At 44.6% G+C, this 18,967-nt stretch overlaps 1 protein-coding gene across 1 annotated transcript in view; it reads left to right on the top strand.

Moving 5' to 3' along the window:
* Positions 1-16,686, top strand: part of NOL10 (nucleolar protein 10) — a 90,313-nt gene extending 73,627 nt beyond the window's left edge. Inside the window, exons 18-21 of the mRNA XM_041756027.1 lie at positions 2,138-2,311; positions 2,569-2,816; positions 12,072-12,174; positions 15,801-16,686. Coding sequence (XP_041611961.1) covers positions 2,138-2,311; positions 2,569-2,816; positions 12,072-12,174; positions 15,801-15,920 — 645 coding nt within the window. The 3' untranslated portion in view covers positions 15,921-16,686. The remainder of the gene's footprint in view (positions 1-2,137; positions 2,312-2,568; positions 2,817-12,071; positions 12,175-15,800) is intronic.
* Positions 16,687-18,967: the final 2,281 nt, after the last annotated feature.

The raw sequence follows: 18,967 nt of genomic DNA on the forward strand, positions 1-18,967 counted from the left end.
CAGAGGGAGAAGCAGGCTCCATGCACCGGGAGCCCGATGTGGGATTCGATCCCGGGTCTCCAGGATCACGCCCTGGGCCAAAGGCAGGCGCTAAGCCGCTGCGCCACCCAGGGATCCCTCATACTCCTTTTTTTAAATTGGTTGTAAAAATAAACAATTAGACCAGGAGAAATCTCCAAGGGAAATATTTTTATAGCTAGGTCAGAAGAGTTATTATTTTATAGTTGTTCTTCCAAAACATACTTGTCCATGGCAATATAATTTATTTGTTTAAAATTCAGAAAAAAACGTAAGAATACTAGCAGCATATTCTTTTGTAACGTGTTTCTGTATTACTCAATGTGATTATTTAATAAATACAGTAAGAATTAATACAATTTAGTCTCCTCCTCTCACTTGAGACCTAGCATGGTGTTCCCAGGCAGTTAATAGTGTTCCTCAGAATCCAGAGGACATTCTCCTTAAAGACTTAATTTTGGGGATCCCTGAGTGGCTCAGCAGTTGAGCGTCTGCCTTCAGCTCAGGTCGTGATCCTGGGGTCCTGGAATCAAGTCCTGCATAGGGCTCCCTGCAATAGAGCCTACTTCTCCCTCTCTCTCTGTGTATCTCTCATGAATAAATAAAAATCTTTGAAAAAAAACTTCATTTTTTTAGAGTAGTTTTAGGTTCACAGCAGAACTTAGGGGCAAGTCTGGCCTGATCAAAGAATGCTTTTTTCAGATTTTGTCATTATCTTTGTGTCATCAGATTTCACCAGTCCATAGTGGGCTGGAAATGCTCTTCAACTCTGTATCTGTTTAAACCCCTTCATCTGTCCTCTCAGATACTGCATCCCCCAGTGAGCCCTTTTGACATGTCTCTTGTTGGAGTTACTTTTTCCCTCTACCCTTAGAGCACTTTCAGCTCTCAGTGCTTCCTTCATACGGTGCCTTGGAGCCTCTAGGCTTTTGTTTGTGTTTTTATTGTTGTCTTTCTCATTAGATCCTGAGCTAGCACCTTGGAATCAGGAACTGGATTCTTACCTATCTTTCTGTCTTCCTTGAACCTAAATCTATCTTGGATATGATATTTAATCAGGGAACGCTTGATCAGTGTATCTTAAATATATATTCAGTATGTCTTAGAATTTTAGGTTAAGGGTTTGTCAGACATTAGGGACATGCGAATAATAAGTAGCATAAGTTCCTTAATGTCTTATGCCTTATCAAATCTATTCCAAGTACCACACTCAACTCCACTGCTTACAAACAACCACAGACAGCTTAGCTTTTCCAGCCTGTGTTCAGGCTGTTTAATTTACAAACCCTGTGAAGTAGTTTGATTTTTCTGGTTTCCAAGCCTGTAATAGATAAACATTAGAACTCTGAATGTAAAAGATTGTCATCTGTTTATGTGAGCAGCTAAGTTTACAATACATTCTAGAAAACTTTCTATTCAAAATGGTACAACCAAAAAGGAATTTAGTTAGCGTCAGCCCTGACCTATTCAGATCGGTCTCAATAGCAGTTTTATTGTGTCAGAAGGTTTACACTGTATCCTTCATGAACAGTTAAATGGCCTACAGGAAAAAATTGATGAGGCCATTGTGTAAGAGATGGAAGCTTCCCTTATGTTTCCAAATAGCTCCCTGAGAGCCAGGAAGCATACACCAGCATCTCCTCACCGTGTTAATGCTTGCCTTATTATTACTATGTATTTCCTTTCCCAGTTTTGGAATATGAACTTGGAAGACTCACTTATTTTATTTCAGTATAGTAGCTATGCTTAAAAAACTGTGTTTCAAAACTATATGTTTCCTTGAAAAGTATTTTTTCATGAGAAATGCTAATTGAAGAAAATTCTTTCCAACATATTAAGCATAGAGTTAAGCCAGAAAAGTTCATTCTTAGCTCATTATGTGTAATGGCCACGTAATACATGTAGTCTGTGAAATAGATTAATAAAATCTGTGAGTAGGAGGTAAAACCCAAAGGCAGATAGAAAGTTCTGGAAACTAGTACTAAAGAATTTTCCTAATGATTTAATGTTATGCCTTATGCAGCTTATTCATTTATAATTGACTGAAATGTTTTTAGGCCGTCTTTCTGGTCAGATTTTGTTCATACTGACTTGAAATTCTGCATTCTTTTTGTCATAGAGCCTTCCTAATATTCTCACCGATGATCGATTTAAAGTTATGTTTGAGAACCCTGACTTCCAAGTAGATGAAGAGAGTGAAGAATTTAGGCTTTTGAATCCACTTGTCTCCAAAATAAGTGAAAAAAGGAAGAAGAAACTAAGACTCTTAGAGCAACAAGAACTCCGTGAGAAAGTAATGTACTCCTTATCATTTTGTATCTGCTGTTGTTTCCTTAATGTAAAGTTTTCTATGTAAGCTAGAGAAACCTTTGGGACACTGGAGATATAATTCATTTGACCTTCAGCTCAGAAGTAGATCTTACCTAATTAAGAGCATTTTGCCCCGATGCGTGTGATGTCACGTACTCTGGACAATGACTCTTTCCAAGAGAACAGCAAGTCAGTGTTTGGTAGGGGATAGGAGCTGCTGCTTACTATTTTTATTTTCAGGAAGAGGAGGAAGAGCCGGAAGGAAAACCAAGTGATGCGGAAAGTTCTGAGAGTTCAGATGATGAGAAAGACTGGGTTGAAGAGGTCAGGAAACAGCGCAGACTGCTCCACCAGGAGGAAAAGATGAAGCGGCAGGAGCAGCTCAGGGAGGACCAGCAGACGGTCCTCAAGCCCCAGTTTTATGAGATCAAAGCCGGTGAGGAATTCAGGAGCTTCAAAGATTCTGCCGCCAAGCAGAAGCTGCTGAAGTGAGTAACCCCCCTCTCTGATGCCTCCCGGGTTGCCGGGGCCTTGCTCTTCCTTGCGGCTGTGTGACCCTGAGGAGGACATCTTGGTCTTTGGACTTAACATGAGGGAAGCACCACAAGGTTTGAGGGGAAATATACTGGCCTTCCTTACGATGACTTCTAACAACTTTCTGAGGTGGAGTTCACATAGGGGAAGGCCCAGGGTGTGAGTGTTGGCTGGTAGAGGTAAGAACACTTTGACACTGCACAGGTCATGATCTTGAGTTGTCCTTGTTTCTTTCCCTCTGTTTCCCTCACCTACAGATACCTGTTTTGTTCTGTGCCCCTATGATTGATGGTTTTCGGTACAGTGGTAACTGAGAACAGCAACAGATTCTTTGTCTCTTAACAAAAAGTTATTTTTCGTAATTAGAATTTCCACTATGTTTATCTGTATCTCAGCTTACCTGATGACTGAAAAGATCACTTGGAAAATTTGCCAGAAATGTTAAGCCTTTTGCAAGAACACTGAGGGATAAGAGTGGTATTCTGGAATAGTCAAAAACCTAGAAAAAGAAAATGGAATGGGGGTTACCCAGGCTGGAGGAGGGGGAATGGGGAGATGCTACTTAACTAGGTACATGGGCAGCCCGGGTGGCTTGGGCAGCCAGGGTGACTCAGCGGTTTAGCGCTGCCTTGAGCCCAGGGTGTGATCCTGGGGACCTGGGATCGAGTCCCACATCAGGCTCCCTGCATGGAGCCTGCGTCTCCCTCTGCCTGTGTCTCTGCCTCTCTCTCTGCGTGTGTCTCTCATGAATAAATAAATAAAATATTAAAAAAAAATAACTAGGCACAGAGTTTCAGTTTGGAAGATGAAAAAGTTCTTGTAATGGATGGTGATGGTTGCACAGCAAGGTGAATATATTTTATCACCATAAAAAAGTCAACTTAAAAAAAATAGTATTATTTGGATAGTTTCAATTGTAGGTGTCTAAGTAAGGAACAGGCTAGGCTAGGTCCTCAGTTCCAGATTGTGTACAAGCCATAAGTTAGGTAAGTCTCTGTTCAGAGAGCTCCTGGGCTGAATGTTAATGTTCAAGATGAGAATGTGATAGATGGTAGATAATCTCAAAAGAAGAGCGCGAGTGTCTGGAGGAGCTGGGCGGGATGGATGAGGTGTGAGGTCGGGGGCAGTACCAGTTCTGTACCTGTACTTCTCCAGCTCTTTGCTTCCCATTTGGAAAATCTGGTTTTTCAGATGTAGGAAGTGGGAAAAGGGTGGAGAGGACATTGATGGACAGGCTAAACTGTCTCTGGAATGGAAGAAATATGACTGGTCCTCATGATCTCACTGCTTCTAGCAAGTATCTGGGACACCAAATAATAAGTAAATCTTTCAACTTAGAATCCAGGAAAAAAAAAAAAAAAGAATCCAGGAGATCTCAAAATTCTGGTTCTAAAGAACCAAAGGTCTGCTGGTGAATGAAGAATCTAGTAATTGGGTTGGTATCTTTACCGGCCTTACTTTTCTTTCAATAATAACAACTTCCTTGAGATACAATTCACATAACGTACAGTTCACCTACTTAAAGTGTAAGTTTCTAGTATATTAACAGAGTTGTGCAACTATTACCCCAGTTAACTTTGAAACATTTTCATCTTCCAAAGGAAGCCCCATTATCATTTGCTCCCACCTGCCCCCAGCCCATCCTGTCCCCAGACAACCACAAATCATCTTCTATCTCTATGAGCTTGCCTGTTCCTCCATTTCATATAAATGGAACTACACACCGTGTGGCATTTGTCCGGCTTCTGTTACTTAGCGTAATGCCTTCAATGTTCGTCCGTGCTGTAGCATCTGTTAGTACTTCATTCGTTTTTATTGCCAAATAGTATTCTGGTGTGTGGATAAACCATGTTCCCTTCATCTGTTCACCAGTTGATGGACATTTGGGTTGCTCCACATTTCGGTTATTATGAATAATGTTGTTACGAACATTTGTGTATAAGATTTTACATGGACGTGTTTTCATTTCTCCTGGCTATGTACTTAGGAGTGGAATGGCTGGTCATATGGTAGCATTATGCCTAACCTTTTGAGAAGCTGCCAAACTTTTCAAAGAGGCTGCTCCGTTTTACTTTCCCACCAGCAATGTGTGCAAGCCTCACTTTTCATGTTCCTGCTGGTCTTGGAAATTTAACTTGGAGTCCTACTCAGAAACAGAGAGAAGACTAGTTGTTTGTAGTATTCTGATTCTGTGGAGTGAGATTCTTTGTTAGATGATCTGCTGGTTTTGTCTGGCTTTATTTACTTGACTACTGGCTCCTGAATCAGTACTGGGTAGACCCAAGTAGGCACATGATACATTTTTGTGGAACTGTGAATCTCCAGTGCCTTGGCTACATGACAGGCAACTCAGGAAGTTACCCTTTCAAGGTTAACTTGAAAGAAAAATGAGAAAGAACCCATTTACTCCCAACCCATTGGCCAGGAAAACCTAGGAACAGTTGTCTTTAGTGTAAGCATGGTAACATGGTGATTTGGGAGGAGGAGGCATGACTAAACTTTCTGACATTTTTGTTCTGCCTGTGGGTTTTAGTAGGACGTTAATAAGAGAAACAAAAGGGATGGAAATTTAGTACTTAATGGATAAATAATAACCATGTTAATACACTACAATTAAACATTTTTACTAAGTTAAACTTTTTTTTTTTTTTTTTTTTTTTTGAGGAAAGGAACAATATAAGTGATAATACTTCATGAGCTTAAAAGAAGAGTCCTGGTTCTTGAAGTAATAACCCTTTAGTATGAACAGCCTGCAGTTTGCTGGCGTTTTGGCACAAACTGCTCATTGAGTTCTAGTCTTGACTGGATTATTTTGGCAGATCCTGAACTTGAAATATTTTTATATTATTTAATGAAGCATTGAAGCATTATCCTTCAGAGAACCAAAGTGACACCTTCTGCTCATTCTGTGAGTTACCACAAGGCAGTCAATAAAACACAGCATCAAAACTGAGTGTATTACATTTTAAATGTTTACTTGGACTTGCCCAACTTTAAGACTTTTTCTGTAAAGGGAAAAGTGAATTATGAATCCTAACTCAGTACTTGAGTGAGTCCTCTTCTTTGCTTGGCATGCTAACATGAATTCAGACAAAAACGTATGTCTGTCGACACATAGTTATAGACCTTATAGTATGTTGTGCTTTGTGAGTTTATTCACCCACCTGTCAGCCTCTCCAGCCACCCATTCGTCAGTGAGACATTGGTTGAGTGTCTGCCTAGTGTGAACAAAGTGCTGTCCAGAGCCACAGGATGGAAAGAGAAGGCACAGCCCACAGGCCTGTAGCCTTCACATTCTAGCTAATAGTCTGGAGCTAAAAACGGCCATATAGAAAATGCATAAGAAAGGAAGAGATTTAAGGAAGTCCTTAGAAGAGGTCATACTGAAACTGGCTGTAGACAAAAGACAAAAAGGCACCCAAGGCAGGGTGGGAAGATGGCATGTCAGGCAGAGTGACATGTGAACAAAGGAGCACTGTGTGAAAGCCGAGGGAAGCATGGTTTGGTGTAGGAGGGCATAGAATAACCAGAGAGCAGTGGGCAGGCCCTGGCCCAAGCATTGCTAAGCCAGGGAAGGTTGTCACACTGAGGTTCCCGTGAGCAAATCTGTTTCCAGCTCCTTCCCCAAATCATAAAATGATTTGTGAATAAAAGCAGTTCATCTTGGTTGTGGAAGATAAAAATAAAAACTTGTAGGTACAAAAAGTCCCTCTTTCCCAGAAACTCATAATGAAATATCTCAGTTTTAGAGAGAAAGCACAGGGAGGGGCTCCTAAGGTCAGCTAACAGACTATTCAGTAGTCCCAGTCAAAAGTGATAAAAGCCTGCACTGTGGGATAGAGACGACCAGGCCGTCCTAGGCCCAAATTATCCACAAGACTGTCTAAGAATAGGAAAGGAAAATGGGGATCCCTGGGTGGCGCAGCGGTTTGGCGCCTGCCTTTGGCCCAGGGCGCGATCCTGGAGACCCGGGATCGAGTCCCACGTCGGGCTCCCGGTGCATGGAACCTGCTTCTCCCTCCGCCTGTGTCTCTGCCTCTCTCTCTCTCTCTCTCTGTGACTATCATAAAAAAAAAAAAAAAAAAAAAAGGAAAGGAAAATGGACATACACCACAACATTGTTCAGTTACTAATGTAATAGCGAAGGTGAAAGAGGTAGTTGGATGATGTTGAACTGTCTGGCAGTGTTGCCATCAAGAGCAAGAATACAGAATGAAAACCAGGTTTAAGGCCACAAGTACTAAGCTGGCTATCAGCACATTAAGTGTCTTCTTGGTGATGTTCAGTAGAGAAACGGAGACCCAGGGGCTGGACTAGAGATACAGCGCTGAGAAAGCAGCTTTCCCTGTGTGATTGAAACCACAGGGTGAGGAAGATCGACTCAGTGTGTAGGATGCATTGAGGGTGAAGAGTGGAGCCCCTTGGGAGCAACAGGTATTTTTTTCTCGAGTCTGTGATAAAAACCACTTGCCTCTCTTTAGGAAAATAAACAGCACACAAAGTACTGCAGGTAGTTTTAGAGCTGTCACTGATAATACTGACAGCCACATGCTAACAATCCCAACTTGGACAAGCAAAGGGGAAGGTAACTAGTAAAGATCACTGAGGAGTTTTCAGAGATGTAAGCTGGAAGGAGCCAAGCAGGAAGAAAATGGCACAGAGGGTGTGGCACAAATGTGCAGTGGGGCTGGGAGTTCCCTGAACAGAGGAAAGCCATTAGGAAGATTGTCTTGCTGGGACCAGCTTCTCAGGCACCAGCCCAAATGTCGGATTGCCATGGACTGATGAATGAATAGAGATAATAAATATTGTGAGCAATTAATGTAGATGATTCTTCCAAGAAGTTTGGCAGAAAAAGGAAGGAGTCAAAGCCAATAACTTGATGGGGAAAGTTTTTTCAGCTATTAGAGATAGAATGTGTTTGTGGGCAGAGCAGGATTACCCGTGGCAGCAGACAGTGACTTGAGACACCAAAGTCAGTTGGCAGAGCTGAGTTCAGTAAGCAGTCAGGAGGGGATGGGCCAGGGCACAGGCCAAGGAGACAGCCTCAGAAGGACAGGGGTTACCTCCTCAAAAACCAAGGGGAGGCCGTCAGGATGGGTGGGAATAATTACGTTTGCGGGTGGAAAACAGGGAAGTTCATGCTGCCGGCCTGTCGGGATTCCAGGCACATTGGCCTGTCCAGTTATGGGAGTGGAGGCAGGCGGGTCCACAGGGCCTAATGTAGGTGCTGGCCGGGTTGTGCCGGTGAGCCCGGAGGAGAGGTCTAGAACACAGTTTCCTGCACCTCAGAGTGGGGGTGCCTCCTCTCCTCTCCCTGCCAGGCGGCCCGTCAGTGGGAAGGCATTCTTGGAAGCACCTAGCCTGTGGCCTGTCTTGGAAATGCAGAGATTTCAGAGACATTTCCTACCTTGGAGGAGTTCGCCTTCTTCATCAGGTGGTTTTAGTAGCTCATGGGAGGCCGCTTATCACGCCCACAGTTTTATCTGCTCGTGGATGAACCATGGCCAGTTTTTACTCTTCAGCTAATTTTCCTCACTGCCAGTGGATGAGAGCTGAAGGAACACAGTCTTATTTTAATAGAAGCATTTTTTAATTTAATCTTGAAAGCAGTTTAATTCCAAAGTTGCACTTAGAAAAAAAATAATCTCTTATTACTCAAGTTAATATGCACTCAGGTGATGTATAAGCATATTTTTATTGTAATACTTAAGAATATGGAATAAAAGGTGAAAGTCTCCCTTTTACCCCCTCACTCCCTCCCTGAGGTCTCTGCTGTGTGTGCCTTTCTAGAATCCAGTCACTCCTGTGGGCGCATGTTTGCATGTGTACAGATTAGCTACTCTCTTCTAGACGTGAAGGGGCCTTACTGATCCTATTACTGACGAACTTCTCTTCATGTAGCAATGAGTTGGAACATTTTTCCTTCTGGTACGTGTAGGCCTCTCAATAACGCATAAAACTCCCAGTAATGCATAAAATGGCTCATAAGGTGGATGGGCCATAACATACATTTCATTCTCTGATTTGAGATATTTACATTGTTTCTTGTTTTCCTCTTACCCCTTTCCACAGTGATAAATATGTGCTCATGTGCAGGGATTCCTATAGACTGAACTACCCTAGGCATGGAACTTGCTGGATCAAAAGGGGTCTGTGATAGATATGGCCGCATCGCCCTGGAGAAAGGCTTTGAGCTCTGACTTGCAACAACAGTGGATATTACAAATCTTTAAATATGAACAGAGCTGCTAGATGAGGTATCCAGGTATCCTGGTTGCTTCAGTTCACATCACCTGAGATGGGCTTTGAGGAACTCATGTAAACAGAAAGCATGGAGATGGAGTTTTCAGTGATCTGTAAATATTTTTCAAAGTTAGTTGGCTCTAAACAGAGTATTTAACATTTTCCGTTTTTCTGTAGATTCCGTTTCTCTACCGCCTGCTTATTCCCCTTCAGAGTATAGACTGTGAAGGAGCGAGTCCTTTCTTTTGAGTTAAGTCCTGTGAATGCTGTACTAACGCACATGCCTCCACACAGAGTGATTTTTAAAAACTCAAGTTGAGCATTACTTCCTGAGGCATATAATAAGTATCTATCTAATTTGATGTTTCCCCTTGTATTTGCTGCCCACCCTCGTTTAAAGGTCGCCTAGCTGAGAATTCCTATTCTCCCCGCCAAAGCCCTGTCCGTTGTCCTGTGCTAAATCATTCCATCCTTTCAGCCTTTAGAAGGTTGACAAAGGTTGGAAGCCCACGTCTGTCTTCTTGCCCATCTCCACAGATTGATGAGGGGCTATTCATCATGTGACAGTGGCATTTTTTTTCCCCTAAAATTCTTCACCTTATTTAGGGATTTCTGCATTTTGTTCCTCTGTTGCAGTAGACAGTTTTCAGGTATTTGCGTCTTAAATCATCTCCGACTGAATTCATTCTCAAGTAGCTGGCTTAGAACTGCTGGTTAGCAGCCACATACCGTAAACTGACTTTCAAAGGGCGGGAAGTGGAACTTGCTTTAATGTAGAAATCTCCACGCTCAGTGCCTGTGTCTGATCTTTTGCCATGGCTCGTTCTAAAACTCAGCTTGTCTTTCCAAGTAGTCCAGACAGAACAAGTTTTTACAAGTACACATCGAAAGTACATTGAGAGAAAACCAGAATTTATGTACCCTGTCATGGAGGAAATAAGGTCATTCTTAAAAGCATAGTAATTGCCCACAATTTACTTGAAAAGTGACTTTCTTCCCAAATTAGTGTTTGCTGTGTGCCACCCTGCAGCAGCCATGAAGGGAAAGAACAGAAATGGCACGAACAGGCTGAGGAATTTGCTTAGGCTGACACAATCACATCCACACCGGCGTCCCTTTACACTTCATTTTTGAGTTCTTGTTTTTAAAAAAAAAAAAGAAAAAAAAAACTAAACTAGATCTTTGTTTCATTCAGTCTGTCATGTGGAAGCTTGTCACTTGGAAGACTTTGTGGAACATTTCCTACACAAAACTTTATAAATCAGGTTTGGTCTGACACACTCCTGGAAACCAGAAATTCTTAAATCGGAATTCTGGTTTTAGACTTGAGTCCTCCTATGGCCTGGGGCGAGTCATTTAGCGCCTCACCTCCCTTCTTGCCATCTATAAAGGATAAATACTTGTGTCTCAGGGATGTTGAAAGGATTAATTAGTTCGTCTGTAAAGCACTTTGAAGATGAAAAGTACTTTAAAAGTGCTTCTTAATAACATTATTGCTTAGAAAAGAGTGCCACTTTTATGCTAACCACTTCACGTCTCAAGTTATATAAAGAAGGCATGTTCAGTACGTTACTGCTAGTCATAAACCAGAGATAAATCTCTCATGGTGCGAACATCAAACATTTCCTGCAGAATTTCAAAGGAGCATCACTTTATCTTGCGGGCCATTTAGAAGCAGCGTTCTGCTCAGTAATTAGTTACGATGATCGTATTTCAGGCAAAAGAAAACCCTTCGCCCAATTCAGCTACTTTTTAAAATCAGTCCGGTTTTTTACTATTAACTCAAAAGGGGTACATTCAACTTAGGTTGGTACAAGGAGGACTGGAAAGGGAAGCACGTTGACTTTTTTGGAAGAGGGAACAGGAAAGAAAAGAGAACCGTATTCCTTCCCTCTTGCTTCCTCTACCCTTTCCTCCTGTTTTCATCACGGGTGCCGGTGGGGGGTTGCTGCTTTGGCTGCATCTCTGAGTGTTAGAGCCAAAGTGAAAACTTACTGCAAGTCTTTGTCTTGAAGCTTAATTCCAGTTTTTCCCTCCAAACTCAGTTCACAGAAGGGACCACTGTTTCGATTTTATAGTAAAACAGTATTATTGCAACATGCCATGAAGTGTTATATGTATGAGACACAGAGTGAACGTCTCGATTATAAAGCCGAGGTTGGGTGGCAGTAATGGTGCCAAGGACAGGATTGCAGGACACAGATTATACAGAGAGACCCTAGAAAAGTCTGGGAGACATGAGCAAGGAACGAAATGAAACAGTTGGGGTAAAGTATATGGAAAGAATAATTCAGGGAAAAATTTGGAAGGAAAAGGCACCTAGTAGTGAGTGAGCAGACCGAACTGGATAGAATTTACCCGCCGTGCTTTTGCTCACTGTCTATAGGCAGACGGACTCGTGTTTCAAATTGTTCATGCTGTGGGTGGTGAGGGTAGCTCAGGGATCCACTGGACTCGCATGGCACTTCTCCATGGCTTCACCTGGAAGAGGATCTGTGTTCGCTCCCTTGGAGACATGCCTGTGCAAAAGGTGCAAAAGCGTGAAGCACTCCGCCGCCTGGCTCGTGTGTGGTTTAAGTATGAAATGCTTCAGAAGCGTATGTGCCACTGACCATTACAGTAAATTATAGGCTTCAGAAATATCGCTCTTTGCATGTTGGCTTCAGAAATGTGATTTAGTAAGATAAGTAGCAACCATTGAAAATATATTTGGAACCACCACTTAAAATGCTAAATTAGCGGGTGTTTTGGCAGCTGCTCTTTTTGCTTGTATCTATTGAGCATGAGCAATGACTGTCTGCCCCTGATTCTTTCCTCGATTATGTTCAGTGAATGCCATGTTCTGTCTTTCCCACAAGTGTAACAGATTTCCTTCGTGTGATCCATTCTAATTAAAACTTGTTTCAAATGCTAAATCAAAACATGATGCTAATTAATGTGTCATTCTCTTCATTCTCCTATAGTAAAACCCTTGAAGATCGTTTGAAACTTGAAGCAAAAAATGGCACATTGAGCGTATCAGACACCACAGTTGGCAGCAAACAGTTGACATTCACGTTAAAGAGGGTAAGTTTTTTAATGTGATTTTGTTAATTCAAGGAAGGAAAATAGGCTTCCAGTAGTGCCGTGTAGTGTGTCTGACTTCAGCACAGCCTTCCCAAGCTTTTCCCCTATTGAGGAAGCCATGTTCCTGTTCTAACACTTTTTCTGCAGCCAGAGCTCTTCCTGGGTTGGGAGTGAGCACACAGCTCGGCCGTGGCAGAGCCAGGGCCTGAGGCAGAGCCAGAGCCTGAGCCTGAGAGCCAGAGCCTGAGCCTGAGCCCAAGGCAGGGGCAGAGCCAGAGCCAGAACCTGAGCTCGAGGCAGGGACAGAGCCTGAGCCCCAGCCTGAGGCAGGGGCAGAGCCAGAGCCAGAGCCTGAGCTCGAGGCAGGGGCAGAGCTCGAGCCCAAGGCAGAGCCAGGCTGGCTTCTGGTGTCCTGAGGGAGGCGGGACCTTAGTGATTAGGAGTTGGCGCTGTCGGTGTGAAGCTAGCAGTCAGTGTGGTTTCTGGGTCATTGGGCCACCTGAGGTGCGGCCTTGTAAAGTGAAAGTCCTGACTATCTAGGGCTTATATAATTTGTGGTAAAATGAAAATAAGATGCCTCTGAAATTATTATTATTTTTTGCTAAAAACCAAAGAAGTACTAAGGGTTGAGTCAAGCAGAGGCTATGAAACAATTTGGGGAAATTTATCAATTAATGTTTGATTTTGCCTGTTTGTATCATTAGAGTAACAAAATTTTAACTATTAAATCTCACTTTTACCTAGGAATAATTAGGAATTTATGTAGTAGTAAGTCTTCTTTGATATTAGATGTGTGATATATTTAGGTAAACTCTCAAGTTTCCCCAGGATTTTCATATATACTTTCCTTTTTTAAGTAAACTCTGTACCCAATGTGGGGCTTGAACTCAAAACACCGTGGTCAAGGGTCACATGCCCCACCGACTGAACCAGCCAGGCACCCCTCACACATACTTTCTAATACATGAATAAAATATAAGGGGAAAGCTTGTGCTTTAGTATTATTTCCAGTTGTGTAGTGGCAAAACTAGGATTAGGTCCCAGGTCCAGTTTTCAGATTTCCTGTACTGCAGTTTGTCATCAGACTGTTGACCAGGCTGCTGCTAATAAGGCATGGGGGCTTGCACATGTCTGCAAGCACATGTCTTACTTCTCTGGGCCAGCCTGCTGGTGATGGTGAGCCAGCAGCCACAGCAGGACTCAGAAGCAGAAGGAAAGGAAACTTGGAAGATGAGCATCTGGCCCACCGGGCGTGCGGGATTGGGCAGGTGGTGCTGACATCATCCAACACAGCCTTCCAGAGAGAGACGGCGAGGGCGAGTGTTCCTTTCTGAGTGGGGCTTTGTCTGCGGGACAGTCGCTGCTGCTTACAGGCTCCTCTGGAGGCTCCTGCCATTGTGGGGAAGGCCTGGCAGGGAGGGCTCTGCAGAAACATGGTGCTGGAGAGGGAGCAGTGCTCCCGGGAGATTGCTCTGCACCAGGCCGGTGGGGAAATGCCTAGAACTGATGTCCACGCCGAAGGTGTAGAGGAGCGCCCAACCTAGAAGCGCCTGCGCACCCTGTTTTATCTTTATTTGGTATATCATGTTCTGAGATCATTTGGACAAGAAATGCTTCTGGGGATACTTTTTAACATGAAGAAACAAAATATGGAGTAACCAGTGTTTGTTGATCTTACAAGGGTCTTGTTACCATTCTATGATGTGCCGGTATGTGGGTTCGGTATGTGGGTTCCTCCGGGTTTGTCGAGTAGTCCATTAACAAGTGCGTGTCAGATATCTGTTCTGTGGTGTGTGCTGAGGACACACAAAACAAGACCGATGGGGTCCTTGCTGCCACAATTCTCAGTCTGTTGAAAGGAGGACACACCCAGTTATGTCAGTGGAGTGGTGGCAGGTGCTCCAGCAGGGGACATGGTGCCGTGAGAGTGTCAGGTGGGGCCTGGCCTGGACAGAGGGGCTAGGGAAGGGTAGGTGATGTGTGGGTTGCGTCTTTAAGTCGAGCGAATCTCTGAGGGGTCAAGCAGGGTGCCAGGCACAGGGTACCACCAAGGCGAAGTTCTTGCTTGAGGAGGGAGGAAGCCAGGCACACTCGAGGATCTGAATAAGAGCCTATGTGTGTAAAACGAGATCAGAGGGAAAGAGCGGCATCAGATAGAGCAGAAACTATGCGGAGCTCAGTCCTGGAGGGCCTTGTGAGTGGGCCACAGCCAGTGTTTATCCTTCATTCTCAGTAGAACCGTGGAAAGCTGTTGAAGAGTTTTACTTAGCAGAAGACTGACCCTTTATATTTCTTTTTTTTTTCTATTTATTTATTTATTTATTTATTTATTTATTTATTTATTTATTTATTTATGGTAGTCACAGAGAGAGAAAGAGAGGCAGAGACACAGGCGGAGGGAGAAGCAGGCTCCATGCACCAGGAGCCTGATGTGGGATTCGATCCCGGGTCTCCAGGATCGCGCCCTGGGCCAAAGGCAGGCGCCAAACCGCTGCGCCACCCAGGGATCCCTGACTCTTTATATTTCTAAAAACTCACTGTGGCTATTGCCTGAGGAGTGGGCTGAAGGGGCCCAGAGCGAGCAGAAGTGGAGCCGAGCAGAGGAAGGGGCGTTGTGCTGGGGAGGGATATACAGGGCAGGATTTAGTGGGGCTTTTGAAGAGTAATAGTCATAGAAAAAGAACTTAAGGATTTATTTGTTCTCATTTTCAGAGCTCCTGGAGTAGGGGACTCGTTGGTTCTGGGTCTTACAGATTGCTCTCCTTCCCCACTACTCCCTTACTTCTCAACTCTTTGATTTTAAAATATTGAGTAATACCCCCTGGCGGCAAATACAGACTTCTCCTTCAAGAGCAAAATAACAAAGGAATATTTTTAGGTACACAGAATAATGCAGACTGGTGTGAAGCAAGCCTCATAGGTGTCTATAAGGCATTGCTTTTCAACTTTTAAAACTTATGCCCCAACAGTGCTCTCTTGGTTTACCTTTTGTGCCATTCCACCGGCTAAGGATATTTTTTTGAGTTTTGCATTCAAGGGTTGGTACCCTCAGAGCCATCAAACGTGATTTTAAAATCATACGGCTCTGACCTCCATCATGGGTTCTGCATTGGCTCTCTTCTCTCCAAGAACTGCTGCTGGCAGCCACGGGCCTAATTGTGGGGGAGGGAGCCCCTCCACTCTGCCAGCACTGGTGTCACCCCAGGCGACATGCCCTTGGAGCCGTCAGCCTGTAAACCTGTGCGCTCACTCCAGCCAGGGACTTGGAGGCCACTTGTCTGCTGAGCCCTTGTCAATGGCTAATGGCAGCAGATCTCTGCCTTCTGAAGGGAGTTGGACTTTTTGGAAACAGCCAAAAATTCTTTGGGACCAGTCCTGGTGAATGATACTTAATCGTGGTGGGTTATAGTACACCTTTAGTACATGTTCAATATTTGTCTTGCATTTGGGGCAGTGTAAGTAGATGAATGGCTCTGGCTTGTGAACAGGACAGCATTGTGGGAGCAGAGTCCAGGGCCGGCCAGCGTGGCCCCTGCAACTGGGCTGTGCCGTGGGATTCTGATGCTTACAACAGGGGACGTTGGGGTTTTCTTTTTCTTTCTCTCTCATGTAATTTTCTCCTTTAGTCTGAACAGCAGAAGAAGCAGCAGGAGGCTGAGAAGCTGCACCGACAAGAAAGGAAAACACTCCGTCGCTCAGCCGGTCACCTCAAGTCCCGACACAGACGCGGACGGCCGTTTCATTGAATCTGGAAACAATCCTGCGTGCAATTCGGGAGGTCATTGTTGGAGCACGTTAAACACACAGAAACACACTTTAAAAGTTCACATAAATTCTTGGTCTCTGTGTGAGGTAACATTCGGCAGCTCGTCCCGGTGCCTTCTGTGTTGGGCTTGGACGCTGCCCCCTTCCCTGCACTGGGCAGCGCATCACCCCCGGGGCGCTTCTCGTAAGTTGTTCCCCATAAACACTGTCTGCTTTCCTCTGGTTTCAATCATGTAGAACAGATTGTTGTTTGTCAATATTGTGAAACGTGTACCACTAAATGGCAGGTTGTCCTGAGCTGCAAGTTAAGATTGACCGTGTCCTGGGGACTTTTTTCCTTGTGGCATCTACTGCTTCTTAACTGTTGACCCCCCAGAAACCTCTTTCCTGTTTCAACATCTGTCGGTGTTGGCCGTGTTCACAGTTACACGTGGGTAGTAGGTTTGTGGCTTGTTGACATGTTTGGGACTTTTTGAAAAATATTTTTATACCAAGAGAATATAATTTAATGGTAATAACCTAAAACCAGAAATGGAAGCTACTGGTTTTTAACTTTACACAGGATTAATTACAGATTTTTTTTTTTCTGTTTCTTAAGTGCAATTTGAGATAAACTGGCTGGAGAAAAACATTTATAAAAATAAATACTTTTCGGGATCCCTGGGTGGCGCAGCGGTTTGGCGCCTGCCTTTGGCCCAGGGCGCGACCCTGAAGACCCGGGATCGAATCCCACGTCGGGCTCCCGGTGCATGGAGCCTGCTTCTCCCTCTGCCTGTGTCTCTGCCCCTCTCTCTCTCTCTGTGACTGTCATAAATAAATAAAAATTTAAAAAAATAAATAAATAAATAAATTAAATAAATAAATACTTTTCATTTGAATAGTTTCATTGAGAAAGATCCATTCTTTGAATTAATTTGACAACTGAATTTAGTTTCTCTGGTTTTTCAGGTATTAATGTGTGTTTTCTTTATGTACAACTGGAACAGGGGCTCTTTAGCCTTTGCATGATGGAATCTGACTGAGAATGCATAAGCACAAAGACAGAATGTGCTAGCAGAACCAGGCTGCAGGATGTCTAACTGGCCTCAGGGACACCTGGGTCCAGGGCCCCAGACTTAGGCAGGTCTGTCTCCCCCTCTTCTTGTCCTATGGCAACGTTGTTCCTTAGCCCTTGGTCTCTCCTCTCTTTCCTTGATGTCTTTCCTGTCCCGTCCCCGTCATATCTCTGTCGCTTCTATACAGACATATGTCCACTTCTGAGGCCTAAGAAGTGCAGTCTGCTTCTAGAAAAAAGGTGTGTGTGTTTGACGTGTGTGTGTGTGTGTGTGTGTGTGTGTGACGTGTGTGTGTGTGTGTGTGTGTGTGTGTGTGTGTGTGTGGACAGATACCGTCGCGGGAAGGAGTGTTGTTACCTGGGCCACCTATTTCCAACCTGTTTCCATGCCTGGTACCACCTGCTCTGCTCTTTCGGCTTCCTACCCCTTGAGGACACTCCTTTGATGAGCTCCCTCTTCCCAAAGGAGGGGCCTCAGCTTCTCTGCTCTTCCTCTTCCTTGTTTCCCACCTTGATGGGTTCCTAGAGAGGGGAACTTCAGAAGTCACGGAGGGCCGCCGCCTGCTGCAGTTTTTTCCCAGGGGTAAGTGGTTGCGCTGCAGATCTGTAGCCGGAGGCCAGGGTCTGCCCCACCTCCTCCCGACCTTCCCTGCCTCTCTTTTCCTTTCCCTCCTCCTGGGGGGGTCCTCACTGCAGAGTGGAGAGCCTGTATGCCATGGTATTAACCCCCAGCCGCAGTGCCACGGGCTAGTGGGGCGCGATCATGTACTCAGTGAGCCAGGGTGTTTCGAAGACGGGCGTCAGCATCGTTGGGCCAAGGGCAGTGGAACCAGCCCAGCCCAGTGTTCAGCCCCGGCCCTGCTGCCCACCCCTTCAGAGCCTTGACTGTTTGTTTACCCTCCCTGAGTCTCAGCTCCTCCTCTGACGTGAGCCCAGTACTTCATTTTCGTGAGGATGAGATGAGGTACTTGTGTTGGGTACTCATTGAGCACAGCACGAGGCTCACGAGTACTCGGTACAGCGTGTCTCTCAGCTGCCACCCTTCCCTCACCTCGGCACACACCCCTCTGAACCTAACAGATATCTTTTTTTTTTTTTTTTCCTAACAGATATCTTAATACTGAGGTTCTTCTAGGGCAGTGGTACCCTCCAGCTTTTGTTCTGGGGGATTCCTGAAAGGGAGGTGGAGGATCTGAGCTGAATCTGTGATGGATGGTCAGGGAAACTTTACAAACAGAGTTGCAGATAATCTGCTCCAGGCACCCGGGCTCCCTCCTCAGTGCCTTGTAGCAGCCCCATCTCTGCAGGGTTGAGATTCTTTAAGTACGTGCTAGAATCCTCACCTTCCTCCGAAACACAGGTTTCATATTCAGTAGTTTTTGTTTGTAATGGTACACGAGAAGGTACACGCAGGCGGTCATGGGCCAGGCCCAGCCTAAAGAGTAGGGGCTTGGCTTTCACAACAGGACCATCCTGGGGGCTGCTGAATGAATGATGGCTTCTCCCCCAGTCGTGCTCCAGATCTCCCTCATTCTCTAATATCCCTGGCCTGATGCCTAAATATATTTTTTAACAACTATTTAAAAGAAAATTGTGGGGGCACCTGGGTGGCTCAGTTGGTCAAGCGTCTGCCTTCAGCTCAGGTCATGATCCTGGGGGTCCCAGGATCAAGCCCCACATTGGGCTCCCCACTCAATGGGGAGTATGCTTCTTCTCTCTCTGCCTTTCTATTCTCTCTCTCAAATAAATAAAATCTTTTTTAAAATGAAAATAAAATGTCCAAGTGTTTAATAAATAAATAAAAGGAAGTTTTCAGCAGTCAGGGTGGTGAGCAAGGAAAGTAGCTGGGGGCACAGTAGGACATCTGGGCTCTGGTTGGTTCTGCACCTTACCCTGTATGGCAAGCTGCTCTCACGGCTTCCATACCTCTCTGTATGCGTGTTATACTTCAATTAAAAACTCTTACTAGAAAAG

The sequence above is a fragment of the Vulpes lagopus genome, chromosome 5 (assembly GCF_018345385.1).
Source record: "Vulpes lagopus strain Blue_001 chromosome 5, ASM1834538v1, whole genome shotgun sequence".
Classification (NCBI taxonomy): domain Eukaryota; kingdom Metazoa; phylum Chordata; class Mammalia; order Carnivora; family Canidae; genus Vulpes; species Vulpes lagopus.